Here is a 21943-nt window from a genome sequence, read left to right as displayed (position 1 = left end):
GAAATTTGATTTTTTTAAAGTATCTCTAGTGGGAAAGGAAAGACTCAAAATTTAAGCTACATTCCTGGTGGGTAGAAAAGGGTACTGGAATGGTTATACTTGCCAGTGACCAGCCCCACTGTTAACTCATGTACAAAGAATACTAATCATCTTGTGTCATCATCCTGATAAACAACGAAATACCTCAATACCTCTTTCATCCACTAGATTCCCAAAGGATTTCCTTCCATCAGGATGAGCCATTTGTTTTCATGCATATAATGCTATTACATATCTTATTTAAGATTGGAAACTCAATATTCTATAGTATATTGTAGCATTCTTTACAAATGCTAAAAAAAAAAAAAAAATTTGGCTCAACCTTATTTCTTCTATGGTATACTGAAAAAATACTGACTCTAGAGTCAGGAAAACCTAGGTTCAGATACCGCTTTCGTGCTTTTTACATGTGTGATCTCGCTGGTCAAATCATTTAACTGGCCTCAGTTTCTTCATATGTAAAATGAGGACTTTAGGCTACATTGCTTTTAAGGTCCTTTCCAGCTTTACATCTGTGATCCTGTGATCCTTGACCTCTTAAAATATATATAAACATTAAGTATTGGGGAAAATTCATGGAGGAAGTAGGGGTTGTAATTAATTATTGTTTCAAACAGTAAATGACAAAATTATGTGTTCTGTCAGTGGAAGTTACTGTACAGTTATATACAAGTGTCACATGGCTATTTTGTTAAGTGACCAGGAAACAGGCATGAACTTTCCTCAGCCTTTCAAATCATGGCAACACTTGAAAGAGTAACAGGAAATAAACTTTGTCCACCTTCTGAACTTCTAATAGAAGTTCTCATTCTAGCAAGACAAACATGCCTATTGTCTCCTCAGCAACACAGCCTCTCCAACAGTCTCATCTGTTTCATCTTCACCTCTCCAAGTATTGTCTGTTTTATATAAAGAAGGATGTATGTATTGAAAGCAAAATATAAAAAACTAAATTCGAACTGCCTGCATTCCAAATTAATATGCAGTTTTGACTCTGAAATAATTGTACATTAAAATGTCATTCATTGAATTTTAAAATCCACATTTAAACTTAAATATACTTTTATTCAGATCATTCATAGAAAACCTTGAAATTATCATTGCCATAATATGTTGCCTATCCTGTTTGCATTTAAGCTTTCATGCTATCTTGAACATCACAGTTATTGTGTTATAACTTTTTTCTATTTCTCACGTTAAGACCCTATCCTATAGATAATATTCTTCAAATAGTAGGTTATTGAGTCAGAGGGATCAATCCATATTAACTGAAATGAGTCTAAACAGGACAATTATCAGGTAAATATATACCTAGCAGTTATCTAAGTTCTTTAGAACCTTTTCTAAAGTAGATGCTATTTCCACTAATAGTGGAGAAGGAGAAATGACAGTAAACTTCAGATATCTAAAGGATTATTATACAGAAGAAGTATCAGTCTTCTTTTTGGCTTCAGTATATATAAGTAGGACTAAGAAATAGCATTTTGGAGATGTAGATTTGAGTCAAATAAGGAACAGTAATTAGAACTTTTATTTTTTAAAAAAGGAATATATAGCCATGGGAGATAGTAAATTCTCTGTCACTGTAGGTCTTTCCATGGTAGCTGAGATTCATATTTGAATAAAGCTTGGAAACCATGAATTCTGATATTCTTTTCAGATGTAAGAGCATTATATTCTGCTAAATATTCAGACAAAAAAAGAGTTTAGATTTGATCCACTGTACAGATACATTGACCTTCAGAATTCTTTTTCACATTAACATTAACATGTGGCCAGTTTGGTTAAGAAGTTCTCACTATTCATTTCTCTCACCTACTCTGTCCTGTATATGTGCAATACCTTGGCCCATGCTGATTTACCCACTTGTAAGAACTTCTCTCCATTTTATTCTAAGTCTATTCCCCTTGTAAAACTCCAGCTCAGGTTCTTATTTTTTTAATCCATCCTTCTCTAACATTCTAGTCCATACTGATAACTCCCTTCTCTTAACTGCCACTATACTTGGAGTCATACCCTCCCAGTATGGCCCTTAGTCACAGTTCCATGTATGTTTGTCTATTTTTGTGGTATCACCTTAATAAATTATAAACTCTCTAAGTACAAGGACTGTGTCTAAGATTTATTTTGTTTATCCACTATTTACCAGAGCAATAGGAATTTAACTATGATACAAAACAAGAATGTAGGACTTCTATTTTTATCTTATCCAATCTTAGCTGATTATCAACTTGTTGAGGGAAGATATTATTATGTTTCCTTCCAATCATCATTTCAGTTCAACATTTATTGAATACTTACCAAACAAAAATCATTGGAGAGTTTCAAGTGCATTTTGTTTTTGCTATTGTTCAGATGGTTCAGTCATGTCTGACATGAACTTATCAAGGATTTTCTTGATGAAGATAACTACAAAATGAAAGTAAAACATTTCCTTCTCCAGTTCATTTTACAAGTAAGGAAACTGAGGCAATCAGAGTTAAGTAACTTGCCCTAGGTCACATGGCTAATAAGTGGCTGGAGTCATATTTAAATTCAAGTCTTCTTGAACTTTGTCCATTGAGTCACCTAATTGTCCTTTTCGAGTGCATAGGAGATATCAAAGGGAAAGATTCAGATAAGAGACAAGAAAGGAGACTTCACAGAAGAGTGGGCATTGAAAGAAAGGGATGATTTTAAAAGGCAGATTTGTAGAGAAAGTCTTTTTGCAGGCTTGGGGCTTGTAGCAATAAAATGCTCAGAGATGAGGATTGCCAAGGAAACATGAATGGCTAGTAGTCTAATTTTCCTAGAATGTAGAATATGCCAATCAAACAATATTTAACTACCTCCTCTATGCCTGACCCTAGGCTGTGTGCTGAGGATATAAGTACAGATAATGAAACAATCTCTACTCAAAATGAGTTCATATTATGAAGTAGAATTGTAATATAAAAGTCTGGAAAGGGAGGTTAGAGCTGGATTGCTGAATGTTTTGAATGCCAGACTAAGGATTTTCTTTTTAATCTTATAATCACCGGGAAACTCCTAAATATTTTTGAGCAGGGTCCATACTCTGATTTTGGCATTAGGGAAATGACTTTGCTCGTGATGTCTGAATGGATTAAAGAAAGGAGAGCCTCATAGAGGGGGAAAGAGTTAAAAAGGTGTTTTTATAGTCCAAGTAAGATATAATTATAGAGTTTAGTTGGGAAAAAATGAAAATGGATGTGAAATATGGAAGAAATAAAATTAAAAAGACTTGGCAACTGTCTAGATACAGAGTGTTACAGAAAAGGAAGAGTCAAAGATGATAAAGTTTGAGTGACGAAATAATTGTGCTGTAAAAAGAAATAGAGGTGTAAACATGAGGTTGTGGATTTTGTGAATAAAGTGAATTTTCATATTTAGTTTCAGACATATTGAATTTGAGGTGCTGATAAATAATTCAGGTAAATATGTCCTGCAGGGAATATAGGACTCAAGATAAGAGAAGAATTTCAATTTGGGTAACTGTAAAACACATTGTGTTGGAAAAAGACCAGAAACAGATAGACAAACTGAGTGACCATGGCAGTAGTCCAGTGAGAAGTGATGAGGGCCTGAACTAGTTATGGGGACAGAATCAATAAGACAGATAAATGATGAACAGGAATTTGGATGAGAGAGAATTAGCAGCTAAGGATGGCTCTCAAATTTCTGAGTCTTATTGGCTAAAAATAATTGTGGTATTCTCAATAGTGATGGGGATTTTTGTAGAACCAGGACGTTTGAGTTTTGTTTTGATATACCTACAGGATATTCATCACCTCTCACTCCCCAACTCAGAGTCTTGTTTTTATTATGCACATTTATGAGTAACAAGGTCTGAGTGTTTTGATGCTATATTTTGTCCACTACGCTCCACCAAAATCTAACTCATTACAGTTTCAAATGGTCTCTGGTTTTACCAGTTTTGGTGCTTCCTTTGTAAAAGTTACAGATAATAAACCTTTCATACAGAATTTCATTTGAAAGGTTCTCTTCATTATCATCTAGTTCAACACATAGCAGAAGAAAAAAATAAATGATTCTCTCCTACAACATTTCTTACAAATAGTTCTCCAACTTTTTCTTAGAGACCAGTGGTGAGGAGATCACTATTTTCTGAGGACTTCTATTCCATTTTAAGATACCTCTAGTTGTCTTGAATTTTTTGCTTATCTTGGGCCTAAATTTTTCTCTTTGCAACTTTCCCCCTTGCTTCTAATTCTTGCCCCTTGTAAGCCTAATCTCTTGTATACATGACAATCTCTTAAATATATGAAGACAGCTGTCATGTTCCTATTCTTCTCTAAATTGAACATCTCATTATCTTCTACCTGATCTTCATATAGCAAAGATATATGGCCTGTCATCGTTCTTGTTGCTTTCCTTTAAATGTTTTGTTTTTTTATCAGTACTTCCTAAAATTGGCTTCCTAGAATAAACAATATTCCATATATGACTGAGAAAGAGTATGTCAAGATTCTCTTGTATTCTGATATTGTTAACAGAGCCCAAGATTCCATTAGGATTTTTTTGACTGCCAAATCAATGTTAACTTGTATTGAATTTGTCATTCACAAAAACTTGCAGATTGTTTTTTTTTTTTTTAGAAAAAATACTGTCTAACCTTGTCTCCTCTATTTTGTACTTACGAGATTTATCTTTTGAATCCAAATATAGTACTTATCATTTATACCTATCACATTTCATCTAATTTGATTCAGCCCAGTATTCTAACCCATCAAAATCTTTCTCAGTTCTTAATATGCCATGCAGTGTGTTAATGATCTCTGATTACATAACAATGTCCTTATTTGAACCTTTGATAAAAGTCTAAAACAGCACAGTGCCAAGCATATTCTTTGTTAACAACACAAAACCATTAATAATCCAGTAAGTTTAGAATCCATCTAACTTATTGGAGACCTTTTCTACATGTCATCTATAGAAGATGTACCCATCATATTGGTGATCTGTTGTAGTTTTGAAGGCAACAAGGTTTTGTTGTCTCTAATTTTTGCCAGATAGTTCATCTTCCTTTTTGGTCACTTGTATGCTTAATAATGTTCTTTATCTCATTTCTGACATGTAAATTATCTTTGGTAACATGCTGTAGCCTGGCAATATTGCCAATACTAGCAAGATTATTACTATTTTGAGGTTGGGGAAATTAAGGGTCAGTGAATATACATAATATTCAAAGTCATGCAGTTATATATAAGAACTATTATAAATAGTCAACAAATAGCTGTGAGATTTAGTTGGAGTACTAAAAAAACCTGTTGATTTGTTGATTATTTTGATATAAATCAGAACTCCTGATTTTTCTTAACTGTATTTATCATCTTTAAAAACTTAGCATCTAGATGCTTTTCACTTTAAAATCTAAGGGCTTGTAATTAGCATTAAAAAGATCCTAAAGTCTCCACTTTTTCTTCATTATATATTATAGTTGTATGAAAAACAAGAAAAAAATCTTTCAGTAGGAACTCATGTCACTGTTCCTTCCCAAGATACCCCCTAAGAGTCCTGTAGATTAATTCTCTAATGTTTTTAATGTCACTACTATCACTGCCACCCAAGGTCTTTCTTCTTCTGTCACTTTTTTAGGGCAAAGGGAAGCTCCAAGGTCTAAACCTTTTAATGATTAGTTCTTTCTAAAATGAAAATGGTGGTACAAACTATATCCATAAGTAAACAGAAAATGAAGAAAATAGAGATCTAATTCATAGATTGCATTTTTTCATAGGCACTTATATTAACTATTAACATAGCCTTATGTTAATTATGACATGTCTTTCTCAGTGATCATTTATTGATAATGTTTTATTATGAACTCTATGCTGAATTACATTTCTGAAAAAAATTTTGTTTTAGTTTGGATTTTTCCCAAAGACTCACCACTTAGAATTATCTTTATAAACCATATTTGTCACTACCACAAAATTTATATTAGATTATTCTGAGTATAGATCATATGCTTAAAATGAGACTACTTCAAAAAAATATAAATGCAGATGGAAATTATGTATACAATGACTACTTATTGTAATTTTAACACATTTTAAAAGTTAAAACATTCAACTTTTATTATCGTTGTGTAACTAAAGATAGTGTTGGTTTTTTGATGTATGATACTTCTCTTAGGTTCTATGCAAACCAGTTCTGAGAGGGAAGAAATATAGCATATTTTCTCACCAATTTGTATTGATGTTTTGATGAATAATGATCCAAATAATATGTAAAATTGAGATGACTAACCAAATGGCATCTCACATTAGATTGGTCCTCAAAGGAATAAATGGTTTTCACAAGAATTAGTATCAGTGACCACAACAAAATATGCAATAGTTCAAAACTCCAAACTTTCAACTCAAATTAATGGTCTACAAAGAAATGGAAAGATCCAATAGACCCTTTGGGTCTTAAATTCCCAAACAACTGTTTTTGGCAGGATTCAACTATGCTCCAGAATAGGAAAAGTTCACTGATAGAAACTATTAAATATTGCCTTGTGACAGCAACATTACCAGTGCTACCAGCAAATAATATAGCTACATTTGGCTATATCTCTAGCCAAATAGATGGATGTTGGTGCAACACCCAAAGGGCCACTATATAGCAAACAATTTGCATGTGACTAAGAAGCAGGATGGGCAGAAGAGTCATTATGAAAAAAAGATATAACTTTGTGTCATCATTATGAGATGCAAAGAAATATAGCCAGCATGAAGGCTGATCAGGATATAATGTGAGAATAAATACATAAGACAAGCTACAGGCAGAACCATGATCAAAAACTACTACAGCAAACCAAAGGACTTTTTCATGCTTCCAAAGAAACAAATACTATGTAAATCTGTTTCTGAAAAAAAGGACAAGGATATATGTATATTTATATGTTAAGATTTAATTTCTTAAAACTACACTAAGATTTTAGGGACGCTCTGTATATACACATATATACATGTGTGTCTGTCTGTCTTTGTGGTGCAAACTGTCTGTAAAAGTCCTATCCAGGATTACAGGATATTAGATTTGACAAAGGTAATTTTAGTAACCATCATAATTTTACAAAAAATTTACAAGAAAATTAAGTCCATGAAAATAAAGTGATTTATTTAAGGTTATATTTAGGGGCAATGCTAGTGAGCTAGAACTCAAACCAAAGTCTTTTGAGTGTTTGGCTTCAAGCTTAGGACTCTTTTCTCTAATCAAGGCTTTTACTCTGCCCAAGTATACAACTTAAGGATTTTCAGACTGATTAGTATAATTAGCTAATAAGACCCTGTGGAAGTCTTTTTTTTCTCTTTTTCAGAGTTATCAAAATAAATTTTGCAATTATCTTTTAATAGAGTTATTGTTGATCTAATTTTTGCCAACCTCAAATAAAGTTAAAGAATATTTTATATTTGTATTCCTAACAAGTTTATTTCAAAGTATTTTGATACTAAAGTTGGTATTGAATGGTTTTTAAGATTTGCAATAGTTAAGCAGGGTCCATATTATCCTTCACATGGGCAATATATCTTCAAACAGGCAGTACATCTGTCTCCTACTAGAAAATAAAGGAAATTATTTTATAAGATACTTATATTCCAGATAAATTGTCCTGCATTCAGAAGGAAAATTATTTCCAAACAAGAACTCTATTTTTCTTCCAGCAGCACCAATTAGGAAGGTATCTAAGTTACAGTTGCTATGGTAACAGGACTTCTTCAATAGAGTTAGTATCAAAGTGATTGACCATCAGAAAGAATACCATTGACGTTAGATGTCCGCTAAATCCAAGGTCCCACAAATGCCTAGCTGACAGTGACCTTTGACACCCAATAAGGAAATAAAGTATTCTACCTGATTATTGGAAGCATCTCTTCTTTTAGAGATTGATTGAAGCATGATTTTAATTCCAAGTTGACTTTCCTTGGCTACCCATTATAGTTCTGAGAAGCTTTCTATTTAGAATTAGAATCATGCTTAGAATCATTATTTACTTAGTAATGCAAAATAAATTCAATATATAACTAAGTAAAAATAGATCATGACAAAACAATTCAAATCATACATTTATAAAAATAATTTGCTATTTTGATTTTATTGGATATTTACTATCATCTATTTGATGTTCTACCCTCATTAATCCAAATAATTAAAACATTTTAAAGAAATAAGTCTCTTTATGAATAATGATTAAAGAACTAAAGAAAAAATTTTATAGAAAATGAAAGACAATTATGAAAGATCTGAAAAACAATGAGAAATTCTAGCACCCAGGAGTTACAGATTTATTAAAACAAAAAAAATTATATAAACATTGCTGCCAATGCAATTGTGTTATCTGTATAACTAATTTTATCAAAAATGAATTAATAAGGTGATTATTTTATTCATATTGAAAACATAGTTCCCATAATCACCTAGGAGTCAGTGGGAAGTGGCAGGAAATATTGAAGAAAAGGTATAGCAGAAATAGTATGTGAATGTCATAGAATATTATGCCTAGAGAAATGGCAAATAAGACTGATTCAGAGAAAGATTAGAAGACACATATGCATTTAATGCAGAATGAAATGAGCAGAACTAGTTGAACAATTAAGAAGATAACATTAATATGAAAGAAAAGTATAAAAAACCTCAAAGCTGTAATCAAAGACATAAATGATAGTAGCTTCAAAAGATTGATGATGAAAAATGCTTCCTGTCTTTAGACAGAGCGATAATGAACTAGAGATGTGAATTTTCAAGCATGACCAATGTATTGATTTGTTTTTATACTTATTTGTTGCACAAAAAGACTTCTATTATAAGTTTAGTTTAGTGGCCAGTGGTTCTGAATCTCTTTAACAAACTTCCTTTCATCACAAATTTCTTTCTATTTCACTCCTTCCATTTTCTAATCCATAAAATATAACCCCCTTACCACAACAACTGCTTCTGTGTATTGACTCACTGTACTAGCTACAATTTCATAACCTTCTTAATTCACTGATCATGGTAAAGCAGTCCCTGTTCCTCGTTACCACTTCTAGATTCCTACTACTATCTTAAATGAGAAACTTGTCCTCTTTTGAGGTTCATACTATCAGAATTTATCACCCAATCTAAATATTGACCTGCAGGATATTTATCTTTCTTCTCCAATGAGTTCAGTACCTAGCTTTATCATCTTTCTCAATCCTTCACTTCTCCTATCTTTGTAGTTGGGGAATTCAATGTATATATTGATGATACCTCTTCAAATATGTCATCATTCAAATTCCTCAGGTAACCATAACCTGCTTCTCCATTCCCCACCTAGTATACACAAAGAAGGTTACACCTTTGACCTTGCCATCATCAGTATGTGTCCAACTTCCATATTCATGAATTCCTTTATCTGATCATAATTCTTTATCTTTTCATCTTTTTTAATGCCTTACAACTCCCAATCTTCTTCATTCTCATCATTCTTTCCATTGCTACCATGTCTCAGTCCTTTTCCAGACTATCATCTCTGTATTGACTATATTCTCTTCCCTTGCCAGTTCTAATCCCTTAGTAAATCAACTCAACTCTACTATTTTCTACCTTTAGTTTCTTGTCTCCTTGTCCATTTGCCAATCATCCTTTTTCCAGTCCTCAACTCTGTTACACCTAGAATCTATCTGTTTCTTACTTGTTCACATGCTGCTGAATGGAACTGAAGAAAAATCACAAGACCCAAATAAAATTTATTCTTTCTAACCTTAACTAGTCTCAGGCCCTACAAGTTTGTTATGTAATGTCAATTAATTTTGTATTCTCTAATCTTATCCTCATTTCAGCAAGGCAAACCTATTCTTTCATAACCAATTCTCTATTTTACTCTCAGTGGCTCATCCAAATGTTATATCTTCTCCAACTTCCCAGTGCACTTCGCCCCCTGCACTGTCAGCTGAGATTCTCCTTTCTCATTTCACCCAAAAAATGAGACTATTCTCTGAGAACGTCTTCTGTCTTCCTCATTTCATATTACTTAGATGTCCTCTTCCATTGCCTCTTTCACTTCTTTCTCACATGACTTTATTTTTGGCAAGGCAATCCTTAGTCCATAAAATAGACTGGAGCCCTGGAGCACTTAAAGCTTGGTCAAAAATCAAAGATGACAAGATAATTGACTGCATACTGGACCATTGTCAGTCATCCTAAATTTTGTCTTGCCGTGGGATTAATGACTAGAATGGAGAGTGAGACATAACTGTACACAGATCTGGTTCACTTAAATCTAAGTCACATACAACTCAGTACATCACCCCTTGATGTCACTCGTCTTATGGGAAAATGAAAGATGAACAATAACAATGCCCTTGCTACAGCCCATCTTTCCAAGATTATTCACCATAACTCTTTTTCATGCCCTCAACTTTCCAACCCAATAGGCCTACTTATTAGTTACAGATAGTGTTACATTTTCTGTCTTCACACCCTTGCTTAAGTTACATCCCTCAGGTCTGGGATATACTGCCTGCTTCTTTCTACCTTTTAAAATCCCTTCAGAGTACAAGGTATGTGCCATCTCCTCCCCTCAACTGCTTATCCTCTTGCTTCCCACCAAATAATGAATGTGTTTTCTGCATATGTATTCCATATTTATTTATGTGGGAATATATAATTTCTCTTTATAGAATAGAACAGAAACTCCTTAATAGCAAAGACTTTTGTTTTGGTTTTTATTTGTTTGTCTATCTAATAGTAAAATGCCTGACACACAGTAAGCACTTAATAAATATTGATTGTTTTTTAAACACTATGTGAATATAGGAAATCACTAAACTACTTTCATCCTCCACTTTCTCTTCTGTAAATGGAATGATAGATAACACCTGTCCTTCTTAAACTTTATAGGATTATAGTAAGGTTTAACTAAAAGATACCTCAAGGTTCTATGATATTATGTTGATGCTCACTTCCCCAAGTCAAATTGTAACTTAGTATATTAGCATTAGGCATTTTCTGAATCTCAGGAAAATGATGAAACTCACTGCTATCACCCAACTAATCAGTTTCACAGCTTTTGAAGTTAGGTTTTCCTGACAATGTTAAGTTGCCTCTCTAATGATAATAACTTGATTTATATAATTATCTCTATAATTTATATATTTTATTTACATAATATTCATTTATATAATTTTACAATTCACTTTACCAGCCATTCTGTGAGATAATAATATGAGAATTCTTTGAAAATGTAAAAGTCATTATGCAAAAGCAGATTGATATTAGTAAATGAATTCTCTAATATAAACTAAAATGTAAAAGCCTATTGTTACCCAGTGTTTTGAGGGACTGTTAATGTTTATGAAAATGGAAATAAAAATCAAGTGGAGTATGTTGTTAAGTTACCAGACTTTGGACTTTAGCAGTAAAGTTCTCAAATGTAATCCCCTAAATTGTTTTTTTTAGAAAGCAGAATAAGTCCTTTTCACATAGGTTGAAAGATGAAGACACAAATACTATTTCCTCATAGCAAATTATTCTTTCAATCTCATTAAGCAAAGAATTATTTGTGTTAAGTCTTTGATCTTTCTTGCAGCCTGTTTTGAGCCAAAGGTAAATGGTCTCCTCCCTGCTTGTTTTCTTTTAGGTCATAGTTTAATCACATCCTGATACAATTATTTTTATAATCCTGGAACTTAATTTAGTACTTTATGTGATAATTGCTGCAAATGAGTGTTAATAATCTAACGATGATTTATTATACAGGAGGAATTTGTGACCCTGGAGAATCCCATGAAAATGATGTCATTCTCTATGCAAAAACTGAAGGACGAAAAGAGCATATTACTCTGGACACACTTTCCTATTCATCCTACAAGGTAAATACAGCCAGTCCATACAACTTCTTTGGCCCTTCTCGGGCTACCCATATATGGAAATTACTCCAGATATAAAGGCAAAAGACAACACCATAAGATACTATTAGAAATGAAGTTGCTCAATTTAAATAAAAATAATGTGCTATTACTTATGGCAATGTCTTTAGGCGAACCCTTTAAATTCTTATACTTTTGAATTAGGGTCTTACTAGAAAGGAGTGAAATACTATCAGAAAAGAAGGCAGAGCTCCATATCCTGAGTGACAATTGGTCTTGTCCCCTTGAAAGCCCTGAAAGGATCTCTAATTATGCAGCCCCACAGGAATGCCATCAGGCATAATTAATATTTATCCAGCATTTTGAGATTCCCCAGACGAGAGGCATTGTAGAAATGCAGATCATTATTACTGTTGCTTTCTTCTTGGCTAATTAGAACTGCTGAGGTCGACCTTTTTGCTTTGCCCTTTGGATTTAGGACAGGTGTTGACTCTACTTGTTTGCAAACATCTTCAAAATTATGTGAGATGCTTGTTATGGGCTTGGATTTTTTTTATCTCTAATTGTACATTTATTTGTGCTGACACAATCATTATTAGTTAGCCTTCATTCAGCACTGATGACACCCTGTAAAGGACCTGAGGACATATCATGCCCAGTGTGTTCATAGTTAAGATTTGAAAGGTACAATATAAACAGAGAACAGAATAGGGGATGCTTTCAGAAGGATGAAGAATCAACATGACCCACACATTGTGATCTTGGGTGCTCAGAAGGGATGCTGCCACTAGCAGTAACTCAATGGTTTGTTCTGACCAAATGAAACAAGCCTTGGGAATTTTCTGAAGATGTGAATGATTCAATTTTCTTTTCCCAGCATGATACAAGATTATGCATTTGCCTAATTGTTTGCATTCAGATCCCATCAGAGATCCCACTGATATAGAATAACATTTTGGGCTGCTTAGAACAGAATATTATTTGGCAGTTTTTGATGATATCAGATATTATCAAAGTTGATATCAGCTTTCCTCTGACTTGAACTAAGCAGACTGCAAATATTTCACTCATAATAAGGTATTTGTGAAACATGCTTACTTTAAAACTGTCATAGTGACACTGATTAAGACAAGTAAAATAGCAAAGATAGTTTGGCAGGGAAGAATTTTAGCTATATGCAATATGGATAATAATAAAGTGAAATATTATCTCCTTAGGGATATGACCTCACTTTAATTCAATAACCATTTATTAAACATATAAATATTAAATTAGTATAGTATTATAATTATGCATAATTATAATAATTATCTTATTTAAATTGTATAATTCAAATTCTAATAAGTCTATTACTAAAATAATGATTAAATGTAAATATATAAATAATACATATAAATATATGCAAAAATGAAATAGTCCTGCCCTCAAGGAGCTTATATCCTATTGCAAATGCAATTCAGAGAAAATAAATATACATATAAATATAAAATATATTAATATACAGAGATAATAAATGTAGATTTTGATTTACATTAGGAACTTTACAACTGGGGGAGGAAAGTTAAGAAAGTTCTCTTGCAGGAGATAGCACTTGAATAAAGCTGTGAAGGAAATTAGGGATCCTAAGAGGTGGAGGTAAAGTGAGAGAGTATTCTACATGTTTGGGCAGCCTATGAAAAAAGCCCAGAAGTGGGAGATTGAAAAATCAAGTACAGAGAACCATAAATTGTCCTGGAATGTAGATATATGAAGGCAAATAACTTAAAGTCAGTCTTGAAAAATTGTTTAGAGCTAGACTGTGAAGGGCTTTAAATTCCAAATGGAGTTTATTTTTATTCCCAGAAGCAATAGAAATCCATTGAGGTTTCTTAAGTAGAAGCAATGTGGGGAAAACAATGCCTGAGGAATATCAATTGGGTACAAGCATGGAAGATGGATTGGAGTAAAAGGAGGCAACATGCAAGGACCTCAAATAGGAAACTATTAGAATTGCCCTATTGAGAGGTGTTGAGGGAATAAATTCACACAGTAATCATGTGTGAATGGATATTTGGCCATAAATGAAAGAGATGTCATGGAGGTAGAATCTGTGTCTTCATTTTATTTGATCATTTAAATTGTGTCTGACTCTCCATGACCTCATCATTTGGAGTTTTCTTGACAAAAGTACTGGAATGATTTTCCATTTCCCTCTCCAGCTCACTTTATAGATAAGGAACCTGAAGCAAATAGGGTTAAGTGACTTGCCCAGAGTCACACAGCTAGTGTGTGAGACCAAATCTGAACTCAGGTAGATGAGTCTTTCTGACTCCAGACACAGTACTCTATCCACCACACAACCTACCTTCCCCAAAAGACTTCATACCTGGTTGCATATATGGGATATAGAAGAGAATAAAGAGGATAACTCTTAGAGAGCAAACTGAATGAGTAGAATGATGGTGATGCCCTCTACAGAAAAAGAAATATTTGGAAGAACAACAAATGTGGGGGAAAACACCAACTAATTCTTTTTTAAACATGTTTGAGTTTAAACAGGAGATGCATGTGGATGCATTCAGGTGGAGATTATATCAGGCAATTAGAGAGAGATATTGAATTAGAGCTCAGGTGAGAAATATGGACAAAATTATAGATCTGGGAATCATGAACATAGAAATAATGATTGAATTCATTAGTTATGTCATTCCCAAGAAGAAAGTACAGAAATTATGATTTTCTTTTGTGTTCCCCATCATGCTAAGTGCTAGATACCTAAAAGATCTCTTGTTTATTATTATAATTGTAAATAATTTGTTTGTTTTAAAGATTCCATCTTTGGTTTCTGTCGTCATCAACCCTGAGCTTCAGACTCCTGCCACCAAGTTTTGTCTCAGACAAAAGAATAACCAAGGATACAATAGAAATGTCTGGGCAATAGATTTTTTCCATGTTTTGCCTGTTCTACCTTCAACAGTATCCCATATGATACAGTTTTCCATCAACCTTGGATGTGGAACTCATCAGCCTGGTAACAGGTATAAAGGCTGATTTTGATCTAATATTAAATGAGAAAGTGGTAACTAGTAAAAACTAAACTAGTAAAACTAAAAATGAGTTGTGTGTGTGTTTCTGTGTATTATCTGTAAAATCTTCTGAACTTTAGAATAGAACTAAATATTTTCATCCTTGTACAAAATTAGGTCACTTTAATAATTAACAAGCCTGATAGTTATTTTCTATCATACACATTTCTCAAATGTATATGTATAATGTTATTTTGAAAAATTCAAGTTCTCTTATAAGTATACTTCTGTTCTTCATCCTAATACCTTGACCTTGGTTATACCAAAAGATATCAGTGGTGTTCTGGAATAGCAATAAAAGCTACTAAATAGCAATATAAGCTGTAGAAGCCAGTGGGGAAGATAGCTTAGAGTGAAGAAAAAATAAATAATCCAAGAAAATCTTGACCCCATGTCTATCTAGTGACCTCCTAAAATAATCACTAAAATCAATTAGCAGTTGGAGGGCCAAGCATGACTTCTCATTTCTGATCAGTCAAGTATTGTTTTGTCCTGTCTCCGGCTTAGAATATATCATTCTCATTTTAGCATGATGAAACGGCAGTGTGAGATGAGGTAATTGCCTTCCAATCTATCAATTTCAAGGGCTCTAACTCAATCTATTATTTGCCATCTTGAAAATATTGAATTGATCATTGCATAAGAATTGTGGCCATTTGTCAATCAAGAGCAATTTGCATATGGAGGAAAAGGAAAATAACTATTTTGGGAAATATCCTTTTCTATGTTTGTCCTACAAATATTGACATTGTGTTCAGTCAAATATGAATTGTTTTTACTTTGTTTATCTTTGACCCTCTTCATTGTTGATTCTTTTATTGATGGCAGTGTCAGCTTAGAATTTTCAACCAATCACGGGCATTCCTGGTCTCTGCTTCACACTGAATGTTTACCTGAGATATGTGCTGGGCCACATCTTCCTCATAGTACTGTCTATTCTTCTGATAACTATAGTGGGTAAGTATGTATACCTTTCTGAAAATAGTGGAAGATTTGAAACTTTTAACATACCAAAGGAAAAAAGCCTCCTCTTTTATATCTGGCTGCCCTAAAATAATGAGCAGTAACCAAAGTGATTCTTGTTATATACTTTAGAAAAGTGGCCTAAAAAAATAAAGGAAAGTACTTTTGGTAAGTCTGGTCATAAAATCCCACCTTACCTTTTTAAAATTCTAGTTCAACAATATTTATTTTATAAAGTACCAATTTATAGAAGTTTAATTGCTTGTAATATAATTTGTCACTTTCTTTGACACAAGAAATTAAAGTATAAAAAAATAAATTTGTACTTTTTTATTATTCAACTGCTTTTTTACTTTTAAAAAATATTCTAAACAAATTGCAAAAAGAGAATTCTCTATGAAGCCATAAATATCTATTTCAAACCATTTCCTCATATATAAATGTGTGTATATGAATGGATATATAGATATATCCTTCTGTTTATGTATTCCAAATGACATAGGTTACTCACCAAACTTCCTTGCTCATCTGTGACTTCCTTTGAATTACACTATATTCTCTTTTGTATATATTTTACAATGTTTAAATGATCCTCTTTTTTGGCATCACTTTTCCAAAGTACTTCTTTTTAATCCTCTTTGAATAAAAAAAAGGAACAAAAAAAACTTGTAACAAAAAAGTATGGTCAAATAAAGCATACATATTCCATGGCCATGGCCAAAAATAGTTTCCTTTCTATACTTTGTTTATTTTTTCTCTGTAAGAAATTGAGTAACATGTTTCATTACAGGTCTTAGGCAGACATAGTTGGTCATTGCTTTGATCAGAGTTTTTAAGTCTTTCAAAGCTATTTTTCTTTATGATATTGTTTTACTTATATATACTGTTCCCTTGGTTCTGTTCACTTAACTCTGCATTAGCTTTTACTATCTAGAATGTCTTTGAAATGATCTTTTTTAATCATTTCTGATTATAATTCAATACAATACAAGATTATAATTCAATATGTTCCCATATCACAATTTGTTATCCATCCCACAATTGAATTGTATCCCTTAGAATCTATTTGGTTTTTTTCTTCACTTGTTTCCCTGATGAATTCTGATATATTTCTACATGAAACTATATATATGTATGTTAATTCTCCTTTGAACAGTTCACATAAGAGTGAGGTTCATATGATTCCCTTCTTCCTCCACATTTACATACTTTTCACACATCCCAATTATGAGAAACAATAAGTTTTAACTTCATCTTCCTCTTTGCATATTAGCAGATTCCTTTACCTCTCATTTCTCTTCCCTCTTAAAATCCTCAGAACTAAACCAAGCCTATTTTTCTTATTTTGCTTCCTCAAAAACTTTTACAGAATCCAAAATTGTTTTTTCTTCTTCTGTTAGAATGAGAGTTCCAAATCATCATATCCTATTTCCAAACTCTCAAATATTTAGCTCTTTAGATTTCTCTTGACTCATGTTTGTATTTCAAAATTCATACTTAGCTCTGTGTTTGTTGGTTTGTTTGTTTTTTCCATCAGAAATATGTGGAGATTTTTTTCATTCCATTAAAGTCCCCTTTCTCAATACTACCATTCTGTACTTAACTTTGCAGGTTATTATATTTGGGGTTTTACCATTTCTCTTTTATCTTTTACAACATTGTATTCTAAGATCTCCTGTCGTTTATAGTAGAAGCTAATAGGTCTTTTGTCATCCTGGTTGTTTCTTTCTGGATACCTGAAATATTTTTCTTTGATTTTGGAGCTCTGAATTTGGCCTACAATATTTCAGACCTTTTCTCTGAGGGATCCTTTCAGGCACTAGTTTGTTTCTATGTTAACTTTGCCCTCTGATTCTGATAGATATGGGCAATTTTCACTTATGATTTTTTAAAATTATATTAACCAGAATTTTTAACCATTTTTTTCAATGATCTCAAAATTTTTTAATTATTTTTCCCTGAAATGTTTTAGTTCAGTGTTTCAACATCAAATATCTTACTTTTTGTTCTATTTTTAATCTTCTGATTGTATTCTATTTTTTTAGGTAGTCATAGATTTCTATTTGGCCTATTCTAGTTTTAAAAATAAGGTTTACTATTTTCTTTTCTGAACTAATTCTCCTTCTGGGTCTTTCTTCCAGAGCTTTTGTGTTGTTTTTTAAAATTTTTTCATTTCTTCTAGATATTCATTTTTATGGAAAAAACATCTCTTCTTTCAAATCTCTGCTTATAATTGAGAACTGTTCTCTTCCTCTTGGATGAATTCTGAGTCAATTTTTGAACTACAGTAATATTTTATATTGATTAATATTTACTTTCCTTTACTCATCTCTCACATTCCTGAATCAAAGTTTTGTCTCAGGGCCAAACTCACTTTCCTGTTTCACTTTCTGATGGGTTGCTCAGCCCTGCATAATCTTCGATCACTTGGGTCATATTTGCACTGACCTTCACCTTGATTTATATCTTGGCCCTGGATCCAGATGGTTCTAGAGGGGAAAATGAGGCAGCCCTCCCTCACTTAAATCCAATTCACTTGCAAGTCCTAACATCATCTCCTTGACGTCTTGGTCCTTTTCAAGAAGGAAGGAGAAACAACAAACACCTCCCATGATTAGCTTCCCTTTCTTATGTTTTTGAAATTTTGAGAACTGCATCTTCAGAGCCCTGTATCACTTCTTAAAACATTATGCTAGAGGTGTGAGAGCCTCTGGTTGCCTGGAACATTATCATCAAAGTGCTGTTGCACACCATTGGTCATTGTTTCTCCAGCTAGTTTTCAGCACCCCCTACTATGAATTTACAATCACAATGGAGTGTTGCAACTACACTGAGGCTTTCTAGGAGGAGCATTCAGCTCTCTTAAACTACAGATCTTTGCATACTGCCGTCATTTCTGATTGGGTTTGGAAGCAGCCAACTTTTTCGTTTAAAATAGTATTGACTTCTGTGACAGCTTCTTCCTTATTGCCCATTGCTTCTGTAGTTCTGGAATGAAAGAAATAATTTTCTATTATTTCTTCTCATTGAATTTCTTGGTCATTTTTTAGTTTAGTACTAATTTCAGGTATTTTACTAGAGTAAGAATAGCTAAATCCTACTAAAGGCAAATAATGAATCCCATGAAATAGTCATATTATTAGAATGCAAAGTTATAATTATATGTAAAATATATTATTTTTTCAACTAAATGGAAATTTGCAATGGAAAAATTTTAAAATAAGATCTTTTTTCATATTTGCTAACATAATACAATAGCAAAAGATAAGAAAGATGTATTTCTGGTTCAAGTTTGTGACAAAATAATATAGTAGTTATAAGAAGCAAAATTAAAAATATTTTAAATTACTGAATATAACACTGAAAAATAAGGCTACACAGGATGTGATGAAAACATCATCATGGTAATTTGAAATATTTTAGGACTGTAGACCGAACTATTTTCTGTGAATATTCATATATGCTGGTAGGTGCCAATTATTTTATCTTCATGTCAGTAAATTTGCATGATCAACTTTCCACACAAGTGTAGTTTAATCACCTGGGGCATTATCTAAAAGCAATAACACTGCCTGACAATGCAATATTGTTATTCTTGGAATATTTTGCAATAGCTGAGCTAAAATGACTTTTGTCACCTATGCTTTATTATTTGACCACTGAAGAACTAGAAAGGGATCAGTGGTTGTAGCTTTTTAGAGCACTAGAAGTAAGTTTTGGTTTTAAGTTAAAATCCTCATTACATTACCTCCCTTCAGAATAACATCTCACATTGTCTTCATCTCCACTGACTACTTCTTTGATCATTATAACATTATGCAACTGAACTCAATTTTTAAAATGATCAGATCAATCATTACTTTCAGTAGAAGTATTTTCACTTTCTCCTTCATTTCCATTTTCTTTCACTGCCTTTAACATGAAGCATTTGTTTGAATAAATGTTCTGCTAGGAGAAAGGCATTTTTGGTCACAGTCTTCAGTTCATCCTGCTAAAAAGATACTCCATTTCTGTCACTAAACATTTCTTTAACTTGTAATTGTTTGTAAACCAGAAGAATTAGGTCTGGATTTGCTTTTTGCTTTTATTTTACCTACATTTTAATAATCTGTATTATCAGGCATGCTGACATCTTGTCCTGTTTTAGAATTACTATGATGATGATTTTTCATAGTCACAATGATGAAATGGCCTTTCATTTATATCAATTTTTGTTGTAATTTCTCTTATTTTGTACTATCATTACTTCTATCTGAAAAGTATTTTTTCCTTTTTTTCCATTTTGTTAGGGATTCTTCTTGAAAAATCTTAATACAACTGTTCTTAAGATGGTACTTGGTAGCGCGTCACATTTAAATATGACAATAGCAAGTATGGATTAATAACATAGAAGTTTCATAAGATCCTCGACTAGCTCACAAACATTGTAGTGATTGAATTTTGATTTTCATTAAATATAATCTGGTATCATTTTTAATTCCCACTAAATCAAGTTTCTCATTTGAGCTAGCTCTATGAAGGAACTGGGTCATCTGCCTTTATTCAAGCAGTCACCATTATCAGAAGTCCGACTTCTTATTGTCATACTCACTTATTGTCGAACATCTTCACTTTATAGACGGCATTGAGACAGATAAGGAAAAGAGTGAACAGAGCAGAATCTTAGAAATCAAGAAGACTAAAATTCAAATTTTGCCTCCAGAACTTACTAGCTGTGTGAACTTAGACAAGTCTCTTAACCTCTCAACTTCTCATTTTACAAATGAGAATGTTGGACTTAAAGCCACTAAGATCTCTAAATCCATAGCTCTATATAATCACTATAAAACATCACTAGAGTTAGAAATATTATGCAATGGCCCTATAAATGTTTAAAATACAACAACACAAGCTAGATACTTTCTGTTGTTCAGTTGTTTCAATCATGTCCAACAAGACTTATGGGATTTTCTTGGCAAAGATACTAGAGTAGTTTTTCATTTTCTTCTCCAGCTCATTTTACAAATATAAAACTGAGGCAAATAGGATTAAATGACTTGTCCAACTACTTACAACCACTAAGTGTCTGAAACTGGATTTGAACTCATGAAGATGAGTCTTCCTGACTTTAGGCCTGGCATCTTATGTACACCTAGGTGTCCCACTTAGGTCCCATTTAGCCAATCTTCAGAAGGTAGGAAACCAAAACCAGCCATCCAGATAGATTATTTCCTAGTTTCTGTTTAGTGTACATTACCTTGAGAAGTTAAATACAAACTGTGATATATAGTACTCTTCTCAGATAAGTGGGGGATAGATATCCTGTCTCTATACAGCAACTGTAGAACAATCTGTCTTGGGATTTCACACCAATTTTAAAAATAAAAAATGTGTTTGAACTAAGTGCAAAGTTCTACAAGGGAGAACTGATAAACGAAAAAAATATAATCTTTTAAATATGAAATGCATTTTAACAGCTGGCAGTTTGAAGTTTTCATTAATAAGTTTAGGTACACAATAATTTAGGTCAATAGGATATACTAAGTTAATAGGTTATTGGATCAGGCACATGTCAGTTAAAAATTATCCCTAATAAATTTGAATGCATAATAATTTAGTCAAAAGTTAATATTGTTGGACCTAGAGGGATATTAGAGATTATAGAGTCCAGCCTTCTAATTATCTATAAGGGGAAACTGAGGCCCTGAGGCACTGTGACTTGTCATGGGTCAAAAAGTAATTAATGGCAGATCTGAGAATCAGATTCTAGGATCTCAATTCTTAATCCAGTTATTTTTACTATACCACGGATGTCTGAATACAAATTCAAGTATATTAAAAAGAGATTATTGGCAAAATAGCTATATGCAAAATATCTTGTGGTTAAAGTAATCAATGAGGATTTGAATTTAGCAATGAAGTTAATTTGTGTGTTCAATTTCTTGCAGGTGGAACCGAATAACTATCCCCCTCCCTAATGCAGCACTAACCAAGGACACCAGGATTCGCTGGAGACAAATGGGACCAATCCTTGGAAACATGTGGGCGATTGATAATAGT

General features: G+C 32.7%; 1 protein-coding gene across 4 annotated transcripts in view; it reads left to right on the top strand.

Moving 5' to 3' along the window:
- The window catches only part of RELN (reelin), a 515944-nt gene that overhangs the window by 309359 nt on the left and 184642 nt on the right, over positions 1–21943 (top strand). For all 4 annotated transcript variants that reach the window (XM_031938705.1, XM_031938703.1, XM_031938706.1 and 1 more), the window contains exons 13-16: positions 11767–11879; positions 14685–14893; positions 15770–15898; positions 21832–21941. In XM_031938705.1, coding sequence (XP_031794565.1) covers positions 11767–11879; positions 14685–14893; positions 15770–15898; positions 21832–21941 — 561 coding nt within the window. The remainder of the gene's footprint in view (positions 1–11766; positions 11880–14684; positions 14894–15769; positions 15899–21831; positions 21942–21943) is intronic.

Source organism: Sarcophilus harrisii, chromosome 5 (assembly GCF_902635505.1).
Source record: "Sarcophilus harrisii chromosome 5, mSarHar1.11, whole genome shotgun sequence".
In the NCBI taxonomy this organism is placed as follows: Eukaryota; Metazoa; Chordata; class Mammalia; order Dasyuromorphia; family Dasyuridae; genus Sarcophilus; species Sarcophilus harrisii.
The sequence above is the reverse complement of the archived record's forward strand: the minus strand, read 5'-3'. Positions and strand labels throughout refer to the sequence as shown.